The sequence below is a fragment of the Trachemys scripta genome, chromosome 4, assembly GCF_013100865.1.
Source record: "Trachemys scripta elegans isolate TJP31775 chromosome 4, CAS_Tse_1.0, whole genome shotgun sequence".
NCBI lineage: Eukaryota > Metazoa > Chordata > Testudines > Emydidae > Trachemys > Trachemys scripta.
In genome coordinates, this window is record NC_048301.1 from 32,703,542 (window position 1) to 32,725,255 (window position 21,714).

Consider the following 21,714-nt stretch of genomic DNA (forward strand, 5'->3'; position numbering starts at 1 on the left):
CTGAAAACATGGTTAGCAGATATCAAAGTTAAACCACTTCTAGAGGCGGAATCAAATTAAAGTGAATTGAAACAAGTTGGATCAGCATGAACTGACTCTATTTGTAAAGAGTACTTTGCATTTCTATATCTTTTCACAGCCATAATTGAGAGAAGAATATCAGCAACTTCACTTACAAAGCTGCTGTTTGCTTCCTCCTTTTGCCCTAAAGCAAACAAAATAGGCAGGCTCCCAATTTGGAATTTGTTGAATGAACCCGAATAACTTATTTACTGTTTAGTTGTCATGACAGCAAGGCAAATAGATGTGAAAAGATTAGCCAAACAAAAAGGCAAAAGCCATAGCCCTGTTTGTAGGGTTTTGGAAATACAGCTAGTCACACATCATTTGTTGAGGCTGCCGAGTAAAGGCATTTAATAAAATCCAGGCTGGAAATAAATATTTTGCATGTCAGGTCTTCAGGCTGTGTGAAAATTTGGAACAAGTTTTTAAGGTTTTTTTTCTCTGTGTGTGTGGGGGGGGGGGGGGGGGGGGAGATAGAAACATGATACTGGTGTTTCTATTTCATTGCAATTTCAGTTAATATTAATTATTCTTAAATGCATTTTTAATAAATAGTGAGAAAATGAAGAAAGCCATGATAGAGAAAATGTGGTGTTTTTAAGAGAGGAAACACACACACACACACAGAGCAGGGTTTGGGGTGGAGGCTGACAGCTCGTGACCCCTCATGTAATAACCTCGCGACCCTCTGAGGGTCCCAACCTCCAGTTTGAGAACCCCTGATTTAGAGAGAGACACCATTGAGTGATTTGTCCAGGATCACCCAAAATCTGCAGTGGAGCCAGGAGTTAAACCCATATCTCCTGAGACTTAGTCTGCACTACGAAGGCCTTGTCTCCTGGTGTAGCTATAGTGGCAAATCCCCAGAGCACAAGCAGTTTATACCAACAAAAGTTCTTTTGCCATATAGTCTACATCAGTTCCCCAAATGAAATAAGCTCTACTAGCAAAAGGACTTTCTTGCCTATATAATCACATCTACACTAAGGCATTTGCCAGCATGGCTGTGTTGCTTAGGGGTCTGATTTTTCACCTCTCCCTGCCCCCATGCTCCTAACCACCATAGGTAGCTACACCCAAAAACTTTTAAGTGTAGACCAGGTATGAATCCCACAGGGCCATACCCCCTGCCTGGGTAGATGGGCACAAGTGATCAGATTTCAACTATCTCCATTCAAGCTGTGGACCCTCTAACAGTGAATGCTCCCAGGAATTGTACTGCAGTGTCATCAATGACTATTGGCTCAGTGCTTAATAGAAAGAGATTCTAGACGGACTGGATGTGTGCATCTCCCCACCACCGCCCCAAGTTTGAGGTACTTTGTTTTGAAAGTGATAAATGGAGTCACAGGGAATTGTTGCTGTGATATGAATTATTCCAACTGTTAAATAATAAACATGACCACAATGACCTACTCATTCACTATGAGTGAATTCCTGCTGTGGCTTAATCTCAGTAATGGTTTCATATTTGAAGTAAATAATGTCATGGGTGAGTTGAGACCCGCTAAATAAAGGGTCAGGAAAATCAAGTTGGTGGATTGATATCATATCACATATATCATAAAGTAAGGTAGTAAAAAGCCTCAGGAAATTACATTTCTTGTGTAACATAATCAGAATTGCACTTATACAGAAAAGGTCACTTCCTATTTACTAGCTGTTTATGCTGCTTTGTCTGATGTGCCTAAATAGGAAAAACAGGTATTCAGAACCTTCAAGAAATGGAAAATGGAATTCTTGGTCCCAATCTGTACAGTTTCTTTTGGGAATAACACAGAGCAAAACGAGTAAGCTTGATCTGCTGCACAGCAGATGCCAGGATTATATGATGTGGAAGGAATTTTTTACTTTTAAACCCTTTCAGTGTGATGAAATACAGGGGACAAGAAGGAGGGGCTGACATAAGTGTCCTCATTTTTTTTAACCCCTTTCATGCTCTCACTCCAGAGACTCCATCTATTCATGCATGCACAGCTCATTTGTGTGGGCATGCTCTAGCAAAACAATAATTAAATGTAGTGCATGTTTCAGAAACAGAGCTCAAATGCAGTAGCAAATCATAATATTTATTCTGACAGGTTTCAGAGGGGTAGCCGTGTTAGTCTGTATCAGCAAAAACAACAAGGAATCCTTGTGGCACCTTAGAGACTAACAAATTTATTTGGACATAAGCTTTTGTGGGCTAGAACCATTCATTTGCATCTGATGAAGTGGGTTTTAGCCCACGAAAGCTTATGCCCAAATAAATTTGTTAATATTTATTCTGTGGTTTACAGTTATGTTAGTGCAGGGGTCGGCAACCTTTCAGAAGTGGTGTGCCAAGTCTTCATTTTTTCACTCCAATTTAAGGTTTCGCGTGCCAGTAATACATTTTAACGTTTTTAGAAGGCCTCTTTCTATAAGTCTATAATATATAACTAAACTATTGTTGTATGTAAAGTAAATAAGGTTTTTTAAATGTTTAAGAAGCTTAATTTAAAATTAAATAAAAATGCAGAGCCCCCCAGACCAGTGGCCAGGACCCGGGCAGTGTGAGTGCCACTGAAAATCAGCTCACGTGCCGCCTTTGGCACAGAGTGCCATAGGTTGCCTACCCCTGTGTTAGTGTAAACTGACAAATGAGAAATAGCCACGTATACACTGATGCACAGTACAGCCGGTTCTTTCTGTATTGTGCATTATTTAAAACAAAGTTTAGACTAGGGACTGTTTTTCTTAGGTGTCCTCTGCTAGGTTGTAAAGTATCTGAAAATTAGTTATTTACAAAATTAAAAAGTTAAGGGCTCTTGAGCCAACTTCTGGGAGAGGCTGATAGTATCAGGCATAGTGTCATAGGCCTCTAGTCCATTGATACCACATCAATGTGATTCATACTCATTTTCACAGGCAGATGCCACAGAGATGAAAATAACATTTTCTTAATGTGCTATATTCAGATTATACCATTAATTTTTGTTACATTAAAAAGAAATTGGTACGGTAGCAAAGTAGAGCCTTTGTTAGTAATAAAGTGCCAGTTATAAGTAATTATTATTTCATCTAAACTATAATTTTGCATGACTCTTACTATTTCAAGGTTTTACATGCATGCATGCTTTTCTGTTTGTGTGGAATTCATTCAAGCTCTGAATGTTCTAATCAAAATAACTTGTTATATAGTCAAAAACAAACGTAAATTGTCCAGTGCTTGTTAAAATTCTTCTTTCTGAGCTAAAATCAATGTTCAGCTGTGCAAATGTTGCATTAAAATAACTATATCCATGTGTCGCAGACTTGAAAATATTTGCAATTAACTTTGGTTATTTATTACATGTAGTTGGAAGAGAGTAATTGACATTGGGAGATCATTAGGGTTCTCCAGAGAGGCAATGTCTTGTGGCTTATAGCACAGAACTGGGTGTCAGGAGTAGAGCTGGACAAATTGTTGATTTTTTTGGTTGGCCTGTAGTTCTGATAAATGGAGGGGGGTGTGGGGAAATGGTTTGGGCCAAACTGAATCCAAAATTCTGAAAATTTTTGACAAATCAGAAGTCCTTTTTCAGTTGAACAAAATGTTTTTGCTTCCAGGCATTTTTAAAGGGCTAGATTCACACAGTGGTGGGGAGATGGTGCTGGTGGCCACCTTAAGCTTGGCTAAGGCACTCACCTAGGATGTGAGAGGCTTGGATTCAGTTTCCCCCTCTGCCTGACAGTGTTCCCTCTAATTTTTCCCACGCGTGTGCAGAATAAATTTTGTTATGTGGACTAGTATAGAGGTGATGTGTGGCAGGGTGGGAGGGGGCTCAGGGCTGGGGCAGATGGTTGGGGGCTGGGGAGAGTGAGGGCTCTGGCTGGGGGGCGGAGCTGGGGATGACTGCCCCGGGGCTACAGTGGGGAGAGAGGGCCCCACCCCCAAGCTCTCTCTCCCTGCAGCAGTACCTGGGCTGGGGCAGGGGAGAGGCGCTTCTCCTTGCTGCGGCAGTTACGGGGCTGGGGCCACAGGATAGGCACCTCTCCCCCCCGGCCACAGCAGGTCTGGGTTGGGGAAGAGGCATCTCTCCCTGCCACCGCCATGAGCGCCTGCGTTGCGCTTAATAGGCTTCTGCCCGGCCACACAGCTTAGAGGAAACTTAACTGCCTGGTGTGGAGCAGGGATTTGAACTTGGGTCTGCAACCTCTCCAGAGAGTTTTCTCTAACTGCCGAGCTATAGAGTATTCTAGGTTCAGTTCCCCTCAGTCTGTCCTGTTGAAGCTGTTCCACTGTGTATAAACACTTAAATAGCTATTGGGCCAGAGAGAGAGAGAGAATCATTCTGTAGTCTGGTGGTTCTGGTGCCCACCTGGGATGTGGGAACCCAAACTGGTAAGTTCCTGCTCCAAAGAATATTTAATGTATAGAAAGGAAAACTGCTTCATCAAGAGTGATTGGGAGAGACCCATCCCAGTGTACCCGTAACTTGGTAGTTAGCGCATGCTTCTGGGGGGTTAGAGACCCCTGCTGAAATCCTTGCTCAGCATCAGGCAGAGGGCAGAATTGAACCTGGCTCTCTGAGATCCAGGGTGAGTGCCCTGGCCACTGGGATAAAGGTTACAAGGTCATTACTACTCCCTCTCCCCCTTCAAATCTAGCCACAGTGGGGAGGAAGGGAGGGAATTGTTTTGTTCTGTTCAAAACTATTTGTGAATTTGACACACATTCACAAATAATTTTGGATTGACTGAAACAGCTTTTTGGGGGGGGGGGAATAAAATATTCATCTGGAAAAAATTTGCCCGGCTCCATTCAGGAGTGGTGTGTTTCATTGTTGAGTATGGCATTCACTTATGTGACCCTGGGCAAGTCACTGAACCTCTGCCTCATTTTCCCCATCTGTAAAATGAAGCTAATGCCTAGATGACTGTTTTGTAGCTTCACTAGCTCATTTGAGGTCCTCTAGAGTATCTTTCATCAAGAAGTGCAGAGTAATAGTATTATGGAGTGTTCACTGAGTACTTAAGTATTATGGTTGGAAGGAAGATGACTGTTCCTTTTAGCTACTCTGGGGATGGGCTTGTAAGAAAGTATGGAGAGCAAAACGCTTTCTTACAGAATCAGAATAAAAGAAGAAAACAGCTGTAGATACAGTGAAGAAGCATGAAAGGGCTAAAATCAGCAGTGGGAAGGATATATGCAGTGTTTGCTTTTATGTACCACAAAGTTTTAAGTGGCCTGAAATTCAAGACCCGTTGAACCTGTTGGTAAAAAATAAAGCCCTACGTTCCTATTGTGCCCAGTTTGTGGTTGCTACCACCTGGATTTCAGTTAGCATAGTGACAGTGGGTTTTTTTCTCAGAAATTAAAAGGTAATGTTTCACTTGCCAACTCCCAACCACAGTCTCAGTACGTGAGAAATTACTTTGGCCCGATTGTGCCTGGGCCTTATGTAGATGCATCATAGGGTTTGGCAGGGTGGGCACTAGGGAGAATGGGAAGGAGCACAAGAAGACTTGGGCCATTCAGGGGGGTTGAATGAAGGCCAGAGAACTGCAGACCTTGCCTATGCCTACAGGGGTCCATGGTCAGCCTAAAACCAACTGTCTGCTTTTAAAGCTACATACTCAATATTCTATTCCATATAAACTATGAGCCCGGATAGACCAAAGTCTACTTATCATAACCTGTTTCTTCCTGATCATATCAGCTAATGGTGGGCATATGACCTGAGCTGTGAGAAGTTAGCTTTTTGGTGCAGTCCCAGTTCTGAAAATGATAGGCTAGATTTTTCTCACATACCAAGAAACTCAGAACAGGGTGAAGAAGACATCAGGGAGCTGATTAGGTGTAGTTCAGGTGGCACAAAGGAGGTGAAATTTGGGTTAAGAATTTGGCCCACTGAGAAGGTAGGACATTGCTCTAATGAACAATGGCATGTATGCTCTCCGTGGGTGAATTGTGTCCAATTTTGCTTGCCTCGCCTAAAGAAATTTTATAGCTAAGATTGAAGAGGTCCAGATAAAGGAGAGTTTAGAAGTCAGGATAATTAGAGAGGAAGATCATTCAGTGGTCAGGGCACAAGGCAGGCCGCTTGGGAATTTGGGTGCAAGTTCCTGCTCCACCACAGACTTTCTTGGATAAGTCACTTAACCCTTCTGAGCCTCAGTATCTCATCTATAAAATGGGGATAGTAGCTCTGCTCTACTTTGCAGGGTTGTTGTGAGGATAAATATGTTAGAGACTGTGAGGCACTCAGATACTGTGGTAATGGGTGCCATATAAGATAGACAGATGGTGGGATTTACATAACAAGAGATGGCAAAAATCTAGCCTGGAAAGAAAGGAAGGTGGAGATATATAATAATTACTTAAGACTAAGTAGAATATACTTAGAAGCAATTCTTTGTGTACTTATCACCATACCATAGTATCTGAGCATCTCACAATTATTAATGGGCTTTAGCATCACAACACCCCTGTGAGGTAGGGAAATGTTTATTTCCATTTTACAGATCAGGACCAGATGAGGCTCAGAGTGGATTCAATGACTCATCCACAGCTACTCAAGAAGTCTGTGGCTGAACCTGTAATTCAACCCAGGTCTCTTGAGCCCTAATGCGATATTCTATCCACAAGCCCATCCTTCTTAGTTAGTGGTTCTTCCCTTCCACCCTGTTCTGTGAGGAGGGGAAAGGTCACTTACTGAAAGTAAGTGCTGATTTAATTTAGAAGATCTAAAAGAAAAACTGTATTGTCAATCTGTGGAATGTACTTCCCCAGGTGATCATAGAGTCAAATACTCTAGTTGCATCTAAAAAGGACTCAACAATTTTATGTCTATTAATAGCACATGTAGTTACACAAATTCAGATAAGATTTATCGACTCTGACTTGGATCATAAGCTAAGCACATGCAGGGGTCAGGGAGGAATTTTCTCTAGTTACAACACTGCACTAGACGTGTTTCTGGTGTAGGGAGTTATCTGACTCCGTGTTGAAGATATAGAGTGCTAGCCATTATGGGAACCAAAATGCTGGACTCGATGGACCAGTGTTTTAGTCTCGGATGACAAATCCAGGTTCCTTGAACATCTATGTAACAAAAATGAAGCTGCTAGGAAGAAAGAAGTGTTGCAAAGACCTCTCCTGCTGGATAGCCCTCTGATAATTCTGCCCACAGCCTTGCGGTGTTTTTGAATTTCTTGCGGGTGTTGGATGCCCATATTGCTATGGCAGCAAAAAATTCCAACTGTCATCTTCAGGGAGGAGGATTGGTTTGAGACCAATCACAATGATCTACATTTATGTGACTTCCAGCCTTGATTATTCAACCTAGTTATATGTAAGAATGGAGTTACTGCCCTGAAAAAGCTCTGGTAAAAGTTCAGCATCCTGACCATTTAGCAATACAGGTACCAAGCCCTCCCACTCTGAGTTCAAGTCAAGACCTTTGTTGTGATAATCAAAGTTCTCCAGGAGAGCTCTAGTTACAGGAGAGATTGCGTCTTCCTCTGCAACTATGATCTCCCACAGCAGCTACGTTTCACTGGAACCATGAAACAGTTGACCAACAGGAGGCACATGGGAGATGGAACTTTTTATAGGCGCTGAATCCAGCCTATGGAACTCACTCCCACAAGAGAGTGAGAGTTAACCATAGACCTCTCTGCATTCAGAACTAACTGCAGAATTAATCGCCCTGCCTTGGCTTTCCCTCCAGTAAGTTTGTGTCTCACACGCACACAATCTCTTTAATCTACAGTTGGGAATGAAGAGAGATTTCTATTTTTAAATATATGAGAGGCGCTCTGATATCATGGGGATGGGGCCATAGCGGTAACTAGATAGAGAAAATGACAGTTACCACAATTACCACTAGTTGGCACCCTGGTTGGCAGTCTCAGCAGAGAGGTCCCATGACTGAATGACTTAGGGAAACTGATTTATCCTTTCATCTTAGAGGGCCAGGTCAGGTTTGATGCAGATGATTGGGGTAGGATAGGGTATCCTGCACTGTTACTGCCACGGCTGTACCTGCTTTGTAGGTGCAAACAGCACAGTCCCCACTACTGTAATCTGGAATCTTCCTGGAATGCAAAACCTATTTCTCGATTTAACATACATAAATAAAAAGAAAACAATATTACACTTCTGAATTTGTATCTACACAACTAGAATAAAGGTAATTGTAGCTCAGGTTTAAACTGAAGTTTAAATATGATTTCACACTTTCCCAAAATTCAGTGTTTGAAGCAGATGTTTTTGTTCAGGCTCACCTCTAATAGTAGCCAAACGACACTGATTTGTAATACTAAATACTTATCGCACATTGAGATGCACTGGGATACATCCTGTTAGAAAAACTTTTTTTAGATAGTCCAGAAGATCATCTATCTAGCTATCGATAGGTTTTATACTGCTGCCCATCACTGTAATATCAGAGTGCTTTTCATATGAAATTTAACACTTATTTTGTGAGACTGAGGATTGCTATAAATACCAGGTTGGTATTTCATACTGGAATTTCACTTGCAATTATGTGTAAAATAGAAATATATTTGTAATTGAAAGGTCTCTTACTAATGAGAGAAAACATTAGTACTTTTTACAATAATATGCAGTATATTTTATGGAGAGAATATAAAATGTTCTGTTAGCATGTTTGTTGTACCAAAGAAAATGTTTATGAAGCAATAAAGGGGGGCAGTAAGTAATGTCCTTGAGAAACAGATCTGTGTATCTTGCAGTTCCACTTTCTAGTGTATAGTTGGAGTAAGTTTACTTATAAGTGATGGGTCTAAATTGAAGAATAAACAGAAGTTTTCTCCTTTAAAATATTTTTGAGGTCCATAGTCCTCATTATACTTTGAGATTTTCTACCCCCTACTGGACACACAAAGAAACATAGCAGGACTATGAAGAGTAGGAATAGAAATATGCTTTCACTGGATGCTTAGGTACCTAGAAACTTTTCATTTTCTAGCCATGAAAGGACATGAGATCAGTCAAGAGCGCCATTGTGTAGTAGTCATTAGCAAGTCTATTTGATTCTCCCTAGAGAATAAATAGGTGATCATTAAAAATTAGTGTTCACGAGGTTAATGCATTCTCTTCATTTTGTGCTCTTATTCTTATCAATATGATTGCCAGATATTTAGATTTGTTTCCATAGACAAGCATTAACTTTACTGTTTGCTCTGTAACACACAGATGAAGATAGCAAATTACATTTTAAATGAACTTCTTGTTTTACTATTCTCCAGGAACCAGTAGAATTAATATGGACTCTTTCCCTATATATGTCAAGAGCAACTTTTTAAAAGATGAAATGGGTGGGTTGTGTGCTATAACTGACACAATCTCACAACTGCCTCTGTTTAAAAAAAAAAAAAAAGTTGGCCTCACTAGGGGCTGTTGGATGTTGAAATAATAATCTTCCCTCCTACCCCCACATATGCTCCTATTTGGGTATAAAAATAACAATGTTGAGTAGGGAAGGGTTTTTTAAATGACTGAATAGAAACTATACAAAACACACTCCCCTTGCCCTTAACTATTCCCCTGATCCAGCAGACCTTGGAGGAGTTATTGGTGTTCCCCAGCACTGTAAGTTCAGGGAGGTGTCTGCATTGGAAATTGTAGGCTACATCAAGAACTGAAAATGAAGAAGGAAAAAAAAAAGTATGGTACATTAACAGTAGTTTCTTATGAAATTCTTGAGGAAATTTTACCAGCCCAGGCACAAAACCCATTTGCCCACTCTGTTATGATTGATAATGAAAGTGCAGAAGATTTATTCAGCTGTCAACACCTCATCCCGAGCTGTTAAAATTTTGTAAGGCAGCTCTAATCTCGGGTTGATCTTGCAACTGCTAAGCACACTGGCCCTGATCCATGGGACTACTTGTGTTCAAAGTGTGTGTACATAATTATGTGTTAGATCATGGACCAGTGTGCTCAGCACCATCAGGATCAAGTCCCTACTGAGGTGTTTTGACTATTCAGCAACACAGATGACTGTGGTTGTTTTGATTTGGTTTGCATTGCTATTTTAATTCATTCTGTAGGGAAAAGGAATAGTTAATTCAGCTATTCCTGTGGAGTACTAATTCTTTGCACTTCTCATCCAAGGATCTCCAAGTGCTTTACAAACAATTTATCCTTGTGTTCTCCCTATTAGATAGGTGAGTAGTATCCCCATTATTACATATTGGTAAACTGAGACTGAGTCACAGTAAATCTGTGGTAGAAGGAATCCGTATCTTTCCCCTGTCAATGTTTTCATTTAATTTTTTAAAAAAGCCTTGTCCGGGCTCATGTTACCTTTCCCTCACTAGTGGCCAGATTATAGCGCAGTAGAATCATCATGATTATTTAATGATCTGTGAATGCTATTGAGCTGTAAAGTTGTAACCTCGAACTCTGTAGCATTCTTATTCAATGTGAAGTGTGCCCTCTTGCAGTATTTTGGAACAACTTCTGGGCTCTATTCACACTTTTTCCATTATTTTCTAAAGTAATTTCAAATTTCCTATGTGTCATGAGGCCTGTCTATAACTTACAGGTTTGATACAATGCAGAATGCAATGCAACAACTAGGAAAGTCCCCAATCTGTTTACCGGGAAGAGCCCTGTAACTATAAAATCAAGGAAACAAATACAACAGAATCAAAGAAAATCCAAAGGGGGGAAAAAAGTGAAAATACATGTTATGGTCCAATAATGGAGCAAAAAAGAGCAAGTGAAAGTGTGCAAAAAAACTAGTGTCTACTAAATATGAGATTAAAAAAAAAATTGTTTGTCAAGTAACAGGATGATTTTCAGTACTTATTAAACTCTGGTGCTGGAATGCCTAAACATTGTTCTAAATAAACTGCATGCCCATTGGATCCTAACAAAAATGATATTGTTACAGTGTTTAACACAAGTAAAGGCTCCAATCCTACAATGGTAAACTTCATTCTTGTGGGTTGTTTCAGTGATTAGGCAGATATGTGAGTGTTAGCAGGAGCCTTCACTAAAACAGGGCCAATATGTACCCAAAATATGAATGACTAAGATTGGAAATTGACTAAATGAATATAACAGCCAGTCTACAACTGTAATTAAAAGCCCTGAAAGGACCTAGCTAAAATTCCTTGTTTTAATATAAAGAAAAATGTTGAGTATTAACCCTTTAAAAAGAAAATGCTCTCCTGCACATTGACTCAGGATCAGTTTGTATTTCTGGATAAAAACACTTTTGTTGGAGAGCTACAAAAGAGGTCAAAAAATACCAGATGCTAGATTTTCCTTTTTTTTTTTCTCTTTAAATTCAAAGAATTTTAGAGAAAGGATTATCCCAGAAAGAGTGAAAAGGTTAAGCATTAAAACCTGGTCCCAAACATAGTTCAGTCATACAATGTAACTGTTGCTAGGATTGTCTGCCCTCCTCCATTAATACGCTTCAAAGGAGTAGAAAAGCTGCTCATCCCAGCAGCATTCAACATTGCTCCCTGTGGAGAATGCTCAACAGTCTTCCCAAGAACTATGTATGGTCTTTAGCGTCTGTATGTATAGATTCGGGTTGGCATGCCCCCATACAAAATAAGGATTCTCAAGTGTTCTAGTGGAAAATGTGCTTTAATCTCTTTGGGTTTCTGTTCTGAGAACTTTGTATCTGATCCTTTTGGTCTCCAAGCAGAGGATACACTTTCAAAGAATTCATGAGAGACCCACAGTATTGCCCTAACTAGGTTAAGTTTTTGTTTTTTTCTTTTGATTTTCAACAAATCGCCAAACCTGGTAGCTTGTATAGTCTAGTCTGAAATTGATCTGTTTATATTAATTAGCTGGGTTTTAATCTTCTAATTTAGGAACAAGTGAAGTGAATAGTGCTGGGTGTGAATTTCTTTACACCAGTCTTTCTTAATATTGAAGAGTTTATTTGGGCTGATGTAACATATAAACAGGAAAAGGGGCCTATTCTCTGAGGATGTGTGTACACTGCAAAGAAAAAACCACAGCACTGAGTCTCAGAGTCTGGGTCAACTGACTCAGGCTTGCGGGGCTAAAAATAGCAGTGTGGACACTCCTTCTCAGTCTGGAGTCTGGTCTCCGAGACCTGCCCCCTTGCTGGGTTACAGAGCCCAGACTTTAGACTGAGCAGGAATGTCTACACTGCTGTTTCTAGCCCTAAAGCCCAAGTCAGTTGACCCAGGCTCTGAGACTGTCCATGGGTTGTTGTGTTTTTTTTGCAGCGTAGACTCTTCACTACAGACTTAGCCCAGGTTCTCACCCAGATAGCCACATAAGAAAGCCATTCTCACCTGGGAGTGAGGGTACTTCAAGCCCAGGCTAGCATACACAGTTGAGGGTGTAGACTTGAGCCTGGCTTTGCTGACAGCTTCCCTTGTTTGCAGTGAGGACATAAGCTAATGGAGCTTAGATGCTGATAGTCCTCCAGTGCCTTCCCGCAACTCCACCTGGGCTATATTTTCTTCCCCTCTACTTTCTAACATGGGTGGGGATACTCCTCCAGTGCGAGGCAAGCTTGGGCAGAATCTACAGTAGAGACATACCCTAAGGATTCATCCCTGTGCTGAGGCCCCCTCAAGATCTGATTTTAGAGTCATAAAAAGGCAAGTGTTGTCCTCAGTGCAGGGTTTTTTCCCCTTAGGAAGATAAAGTGTAAGTGGTGTATAGGCCTTCTGTGCACTGAGGTGGATTTCATCTTGCTGTAATCCTGGTTTGTTATGTTAAAATGATTATGACCAGCAGCAGAGAGAAAAAAGGACCTGTGCTGAAGTGAAGATCTGCTAGAAAAAGTGTTGATGTCCTTGATTATACCAGTTGGATTAAGAGGGGAGAAGGGAAACTCAACATTTAAAAAAACAAGTTCTAACTTGCAAGGCCGTTTTGTTAAAGCCACAAAATTCCAAATTCTGCTATGTAAGATCATGCAGAATCAAGAAGCCTACTGTGGTCCTTGACTAAAATGTAGATGAGTGCATGACAGAATAGAAAATCTTTACCCATAAATTTTCCTTTTTTGTCATGTCCTTACATAAGTTAACCACTGTTTTCTACATCCTATACTTCGTGCCTAGTACTGTACAGATGGGATGGAGGGCAGACAAGATCGTACTGGTACTGCTTACAAAGGTGAATTTATTCTCTCTCTTAAACATTGAAGGAAAAACATTCAGCAATACTCAGACAGGAAAAGCAAGAAATGTGACATCAATCATAGATTTTATTATCATCCCCTCTGATTGTGTATAAAATGTAGATCTGCCATCTTTTCAGACTTTCTCTAAAGATTTTATCCTGCTTTGACTACAGTATGTATCTATACTTTTTACAGTTAACTAACGTTACTCTTTACAGTTGAGATCAAAAGTTATGATATGCTTTCTGTTTCAAGCTGCTTTCATGAATCTGGACTTGTGCAAAGTCTACTGTTATATTAGCAAAAAGAGAACGGTAGAAGAAAGAGCAATAATTGTTTTAGATAGTAATTTTTGTGACTGTTTATGATTTAGTTCAATAATAAAATGATGTTACAGAATGTTACAGGTTAATTATATGTTAGTTCAATGACAATATAGTTTTATAATGCAGATGTTGAGTAGGAGAAAGACTTCTGCTATCAATGTTCCATATTTAATTATGGCCTTTTAAAAAACCACCCTGAAAAGACTGGCAGTCATTCATTTGGCAGCATGGCAAATGAACCTAGGAACTGTCATACCAAAACAATTTAATGGTCCATCTAGTTGGTACCTTAATTCTGCAGTGTCTCAATCCGGATCCTTTGGAGGAAGGGGGAAAATCACTATAGTTACTAGGCCAGCTATAAAATACTATGGGATGAATACCTTCTTTTTGACCTCTTCTGGCAGTCTGCATTAAGAATTGATGACTTTCATGATTCTTATTCTAGCTCCTGTAGACTTACTGTATGTGTTGCTATTGAAATGTACGATGTCTAATCCTTTTTACTGAGAACCTGATTCTGCAACTCTTACTAGTTTTCAGTAGCACTCCCACAAGTAATTCCATTTAGTTCAACAAAGTTCAACTCAATCTTATTAAATGTTTCCTGAGTCAGGCTCAGTAATATCCTGCAGCAAGGAGTTTCATAGGCCATTTCTAGTTGCCTGAAGGCATTTCCTTCTCTCTGGCTTGTGCTTAGTACATTTTAATTTCATCAGCTGTCCTTCTCTCTGTCACTGGACAAGGTAAATAAAAGTACTCGATTTGCCTTCATTCATTGTTAATTATCTTGTATATCTCTGATCTACCTTGACTTTTGCTTTTCATTTTCCAAGCTTAACAGTCTTCATGTGAGAAGAGAAAGACGCATCTCTTTACAGACTAATTAGGCAAAGAGAAACTATGAGTTGACCTGTTGACTTAATGAGCCCAAGGACAAAACGTGGAAAGAGTGTAGTTGTTTTTGCAGTGTACCATTGCTGAAAATGGATAAAGTCAAGAAGAAAGATTAAAGATGAGCAAATACGTGGAGTGGTGGGAGTTGGGGTGGGGAATGTGATGCCTGATACTATGGACAATGAAAGCATTAGAATTGCATGTTTTGGATACAGCTCAAGAGAACATGCTTAGATAATAGGATCTTGCATGGAAGAATGCAATGGAAAAGGCTAAAGGAAAAGTAGAGGTGAATGAAACACAAAGATCAGCTGAATGTTACAGTAAAAAGTCTTTAAAAAGCCTTTAAAAGAAAAACTAAAAGGAAATCTTGTATATTCTTGTCTGATGTAATACTACGGTGATGATCATGGTAAACAGATGATGCAGTATATCTACTGACTTCACTTTTTACATGGGTTGGCAGTGAAATTGAATAGTACCTCTGCCTTTATCCATTTTATTGAATTGACCCAAAGTAAAACTAAGACCCAAATTCTCAAACTTAGGCCCTGATCTTGCAAAAATGTATGTGAACAGTCCCATTGACTTCAGTGAAGCTACCCAAATGCATAAATTTACTCATGTGCATAAGAGTTTGCAAGATTGAGGCCTGAGGTGCCTAAAGGCCTGCACATAAATCTGTGTTTAGACATCTCATTATAAACTACCTGAGTTTTTAGGTGTCTAACTATGGATTTAAGTGCCTCTCACTTGGAATTTGAGCTAGAAATTTCAGGACATAGTTCCTTAAAATACTTAAATTGCTATTTTCTTTATTTTGGAATAAATTCAGTGGGGTGTTGGAATGATTAAATGGAAAATGATATACTGTATAGTAATTGAAGTAAATCTACTATAATTTTCTTAGGAATTATATTTTGAAATAATATAGTCCCTTTTTAATTTTGTTACTGTAGTTTTTACAGTATGTTTTAAAGATGAGGGAAGAACTAGCATTTTGGCAGACCTGGACTGTTTTCATTCAATGGCCAAAAAATTTGAAATAAAAAAACTGTATTACAAATAATAAACCAATAATTTTAAGGTAAAATGTTTTTTCTTCAGTGTGAAACTGTAAACCAAAGATCAGAACAACATAATAGATGGACAGCTGGCACATTGGGGTTTCTCAGGTGCCACCTTTTGTTTTTAATTATTTTTTGTCACTTCTTGAATAAACAGTCTACCACTGAGGATTACCCTCCAGCTTTCTGGCTTTTTGTGACCAATTCTGTGCCAAAATATTTCATGCTCATTACTTGACCATTCTGTATTACTGTGCAGAACATGTTCCGATCTGTATGTATCTTTAATATAAACAATATAGTTTTTAAAGTGACCCTTAGCCACAAACATAGCTGAAAAAATAACCAATGCCCTGATTCAACAAAGCATTTAAGCACATAGTTAACTTTAGTGGAACTACTTAGTGTTTAGAGTTAAGCACATACTTCAGCACTTTGCAGAATTAGGGCCTGGGTCTGAAGTACAGCAAACAGTTGCTGTTATGGATTTAAAACTCTTCATTTTGTATGTGCGCCTATGTGTTTTGTCTTTGACTTGTCAAAGGAATCTTCACTCTTGAATGCAGCGCTGGATAAAGTTTAATAGCAGAATTACAACTATAGTACATCCAAATTATGTACCACCTCTGCCCCCATTTAGGCTATGTCCCTTCAGACTATTATGTGCTCTACTGTATCTGCTTACGGTGTGTCGCTGCTTTCAGCTACCTTCTTGATAGCATTTGCAGGGCTTTCAAAGAATGAGGCGCCAACCCTTAGATTTAGGATTGTAGTGTGGGGCTTAGAGTGCATACCCTGCAAATACATGTTCAGAGAACAAACTACTGTTGATCTATTTGCCAATAGCTTTTCCTGTTGCCTTTTTGAGGGCTTTGGTTCTGAGGTCATTTTGATTTCTTCCTCATGCTCTTTATAGCACCCACCATCCTGTCCTTCTCCTCCCTGTCCTTTTCCATTTGGAAGGATTTCTTCTGCTTCCACCTTGTGAATCTCCCTCGTTGTCTGTGGTTGCCTATTCTGGTTTCTCCTTTTTTAGCACTAAAGAGATATCAAAATGTGCCCATTTTAAACTTCGATTTTTATTGTCAAGGTAAAGCACTGAATAAAGGCATTTTTCTGATTACCATTCTGTTCTCCCCCCTTCTAAAAAATCTCCATGTTGTGAACCACGAATGCTTGACAACTACATCGCTTAGAGTCCCTTTGACATTACTGCATGAACTTGCCCTTCAACTTTCAGTTTGCATTATGGCGCTGTCTGTACTCCAACTTTTTACCCTGTTTCTAACCAGGTAGTGCCATGATTGGCACCTATCAGTGTTTTGCCCTTGTCTGTGCCTGTGGCCTAGGCTGCCATGTGGTTTTCTTCTTGTAACAAGTCTTTGATGCTTTTTTGTTTTTTTTAATGGTACAGATGAGGCTTCTGCCCAGTTCATCCAGTCCCTAACTTTGTCCCACTTCTCTGCTCAGTATGATGTCCCTTATGTTGCTGATGCCACCCTGTGTGCATGTCTTCTGGGCACTGTGTCCCCTGCTGAGGCATGGGATAACTTCCCAGATTTTTCAAAAGTGCAGGATACAAACATGGCTAGACAGCATAGCAGGTGTGGACACACCATGTTTCTTGTAACCAGTTCTGATTAGTGTCTAAGTGATTACAAAACCACAGTTGTTCTTGTAGAACTGTCAAATCCTAAGACACAAAACTTTCAAGATATGCTGGCCACATCAATGTAGACCCACAATATAGGGGTTGTTTGTAAATGTTTCCATGGTGTATTTTTGTTTTTAATTTCTCTGGAAAAGATTATCATTTTCCCCCACAGTCTTTTTTACCCAAACACCAGAATATCATCTAAATTAAGAAAACCAGAAAGTAAAATCAAATAGATATCCGCTATAAACAAAGGCTAAAGCTGGCTACATGAATAGTAACAAAGTACATCGAACTACTACAATTATTTCAATTTTGTTTTCTAAGTTAGTGTTTAACACAGGTAAGATCATTCTATTTTAAATATGAATCTCCTCTGGACATTCTCCCTTTTTGGTCAAGCTAAAGGAAACAATATTAGATTTGTAGTAGTAAATGAACCCGATCCTGTAAAATGTGGTGTATTAAACACACTGTTCCACCCAAGGGTCACGTGCAAAAGTTAAAACCACCATTTCCAAACAGCTCAGTGTCAATGCTGACTTTTGGGAAGAACTCTGCCTTTGGCCTGTTTTCAGAATTAATAATGAATGTGAGTTTGTAAACTCTCTTATGAGACGTGTACTAGGAGTGACCCTTGGCAGTACAACATGCTGATGTGATCTGAAGTTCAGCACCTGCCTTTCCATACATTGGCACCTGCGAAAGTCAGAACACAGGGAGAACCAAACTGGTGCAAAAACTTTTTGTAACTGATTCTGCATTTGTTGACTTTACTGTTACAGCAATTGTATATTAAATATTGTCATGTAAGAAGTTGTTATAGCTATTTACAATACAATATGATATACTCAAGCTGGAATCAAACTCTTTTTCTCTGTAGGTGGAGTTAATTTATTTTTTTCTTAGACATTAAAATCTTTTACACTCTGCATCATTTGTATTATTAATAGCTTGTAGAACTTTCTTCTACATCACATTACTCCCCTGGAAATAGAACAACACACACAGAAGTATGAAAAATGTATTTTTTAACAGTAAAAAGTAATTTTCCAACATAATACCCAAAATAAAATACCATGAAGCTATTAGCAGTAAATTGAATTTTTTGGTATGTAATTTAATATAAATACTGACAAGGTGTGTGTGTGTGTGTGTGTGTGTGTGTGTGTGTGTGTGTGTGTGTTAATGAGCTCATTAGTCATTCAGTTTAGCAATGCAGAGGCAGCAATCGGCAAGGGCGTGCATTTTTATGTCTGCTTCAATTGCACACTTCATTTATTTGGACATCGCATAGGCGGCTTTCTCTGTCACACAGCATCACTGCACGATTAGCAAGTTTCGCCCCAGGGCAGCTGGGACGCTTTGCTGGGGCAGATGTTCTTTTCAGCTTATTCAGTGGCCGCTCTTGGGTTGTTTACTGTTGTCATGGCTACCTCCATTTCCATAGCAGCCGCGCTGCTGCGTCTGAAGCAAGTGAATATAGTTATAAAAGGATCATATTTTATTCTGTCTCTATAACTTGCCATCTGTCAACTGATGGCTCATGATGGATTCAGAAACCGATTTACGAATAACGGCAGCCAAATAACAATTTTTGCTTATATTAAAAGTAACAATAGGTACGAACGCAAATCACTTAGGTACTTTCAATGAAACACTGCTTTTGTTGTTCCTGATTTTAGAGGTTTTTACTTCCAACACTTTCTCACAATAATAATTTAAATTCTTATTGACACATGAAAATGACCGAATGTCATCTTTGTGTCTGATTCCATGCAAGTATTCTTGACACTCTCCACTATGCTAGTAGCTCATCCCAATACATTGACTACAACTCATGAAATGACTTCTACTTGCACAGAGCATTAGTAATGAAACCTAAATACTAGGGCTGTCAAGCCATTTAAAAAATTAATTGCGATTAAAAAAATTAATCACGATTAATTGCACTGTTCAACAATAATAGAATACCATTTATTTAAGTATTTTTGGATGTTTTCTACATTTTCCAATATATTGATTTCAAGTACAACACAGAATACAAAGTGTACAGTGCTCACTTTATATTTATTTTTGATTACAAGTATCTGCACTGTAAACAAACAAAAGAAATAGTATTTTTCAATTCACCTAATACAAGTACTGTAATGCAATCTCTTTATCATGAAAGTTGAGCTTACAAATGTAGAATTATGTACAGAAAATAACTCATTCAAAAATAAAACAATGTAAAACTTTAGAGGCTGCAAGTCCATTCAGTCTTTCTTCTTGTTCAGCCAATCACTCAGACAAACAAGTTTCTTTACATTTGCAGGAGATAATGCTACCCACTTCTTGTTTATAATGTCACCTGAAAATGAGAACAGGCATTCTCATGACACTGTTTTAGCCGGTGTCACAAGATATTTACGTGTCAGATGTGCTAAAGATTCATACATCCCTTCATGCTTCAAGCAACATTCTAGTGGACATATGTTCATGCTGATGACGAGTTCTGCTCGATAACAATCCAAAGCAGTGTGGACCGACGCATGTTTATTTTCATTATCTGAGTCAGATGCTACCAGCAGAAGGTTGATTTTCTTTTTTGTTGGTTCGAGTTCTGTAGTTTTCTCATCGGAGTATTGCTCTTTTAAGACTTTTGAAAGCATGCTCCACACCTTGTCCCTCTCAGATTTTGGAAGGCACTTCAGATTCTTAAACCTTGGGTGAGTGCTGTAGCTATCTACAAATCTCACATTGGTACCTTCTTTGCATTTTGTCAGATCTGCAGTGAAAGTGTTCTTCAAATGAACAACCTGTGCTGGGTCATCATCCGAGATTGCTGTAATATGAAATATATGGCAGAATGTGGGAAAACAGAACAGGGGACATAAAATTCTCCCTGAAGGAGTTCAGTCAGAAATTTAATTAACACATTATTCTTTTAACGAGCGTCATTAGCATGGAAGCATGTCCTCTGGCATGGTGGCTGAAACATGAATGTTTAGTATATCTGGCACGTAAAAATCTTACAATGCTGGCTACAAAAGTGCCATGCGAATGCCTGTTCTCACTTTCTGTTGACATTTGTAAATAAGAAGAGGGCAGCATTATCTCCCATAAGTGTAAACAAATTTATTTTTCAGCCAATCGCTAAGACAAAGAAGTAGGACTGAGTGGACTTGTATGCTCTGAAGTTTTACACTGTTTTGTTTTTGAGTGCAGTTACGTAACCAAAAAAATCTACGTTTGTAAGTTGCACTTCCACGACACAGAGATTGCACTACAGTACTTGTATGCAGTGAATTGAAAAATACTATTTCTTTTGTTTATCTTTCACAGTGAAAATATTTGTAATCAAGAATAATATGCACTTTTATTTCAATGACAACACAGAATACAATATATATAAAAATGTAGAAAAACATCCAAAATATTTTTTTAATCACAATTAATTTTTTTGAATTAACTGCGTGAGTTAACTGCGATTCATCGACAGCCCTACTAAATACTCCTCACTGAAATTAAATAGCAAGCTTGAGAGGAATAACAGAACACACCGTGCACGCAAGCATATACAATACAGTGACAAATATACTTCAGTGTAGTTGACTTAACAGTAGTTTTGGAATCATGTGTAAGTTTGATCACATGTTGGAATTTTCCAAAATAAAATTTTGGATAATTTAATCTTTATTCCTTTTCAATGCAGAGATTCGGTCTAGCGGGGGGTAAAAACAAGATTAGCCCAGTTGTAAATAATGTATTTATTGGTTGATTTTTCCAGATCCTGACATTGATGCTGCCACTGCCATGATGCTTTTGAATACTCCCCCTGAGATACAAGCAGGTTGTGAGTAGATATTTCTATAGCATATAGCACCATAGACATGTAAAGTTAACATTCTCTTTTTATAAGTATACAGCATACCAGACAAAAAAAGGAGGATCTAATGAAGAAATATAAGGTCCCTTATAGACACTACTTTACACTAAATAATAATTTATTTTTTGTGAAATATAATATCCACTATTACATGAATAACAATTTTATATCTCTGTGTTAGAGATAAGATTATTGTTACTCATTAAATACATATAATTTAGTGACCTGGGACAAGTGAGATAAGACCTGGGGTAACAACCAGAAGTTGAGAAAGAGAAGAGGGATACATAGTTTTTCTTTTCATTTTGCTTTGATTTGACTCCATCATGTGTGTGATTGAGGCCACCTGGATGTTTTCTGGTCAGTTGGACACTATTTCAAATCCTTTCTTGCACGCATACTTCACATTTTGCCTGTGTAATATGCAGTGCCAGGGCCCTAGGCAGGCTCCAGGGAATGGGGCAAATTTTGGCTTCCTGCCCATAGGTCCCTGTCATTCTCCAGCTGGGCCCACAGATATTGTGATAATTTTTTATTGTTTGAGGCTAGGAACCCATTGTGTTAGGTGCCTTACAGACATGGGACAAAAAGATGGTCCCTGCCCCCCAAAGGCCTTACAATCTAAGTATAAGACTAAAGACGACAGATAGAGATGGGGGAGTCCAAGGAAACAATGAGACAGTATTGGTCAGCATGACAGGCAGTAATACCGAGCAACTCACAGCTTTAA

At 39.0% G+C, this 21,714-nt stretch overlaps 1 protein-coding gene across 7 annotated transcripts in view; it reads left to right on the top strand.

Annotated features, from left to right (window-relative positions):
- FOXN3 (forkhead box N3) overlaps positions 1–21,714 on the top strand; it is a 300,577-nt gene that overhangs the window by 242,777 nt on the left and 36,086 nt on the right. For 5 of the 7 annotated variants that reach the window (XM_034768119.1, XM_034768118.1, XM_034768120.1 and 2 more), the window contains one exon: positions 20,886–20,951. The exons of 1 other annotated variant lie outside the window; for it this stretch is intronic. In XM_034768119.1, the coding sequence (XP_034624010.1) occupies positions 20,886–20,951 (66 nt within the window). The remainder of the gene's footprint in view (positions 1–20,885; positions 20,952–21,714) is intronic. One more of the 7 variants, XM_034768122.1, reaches the window with a different exon arrangement.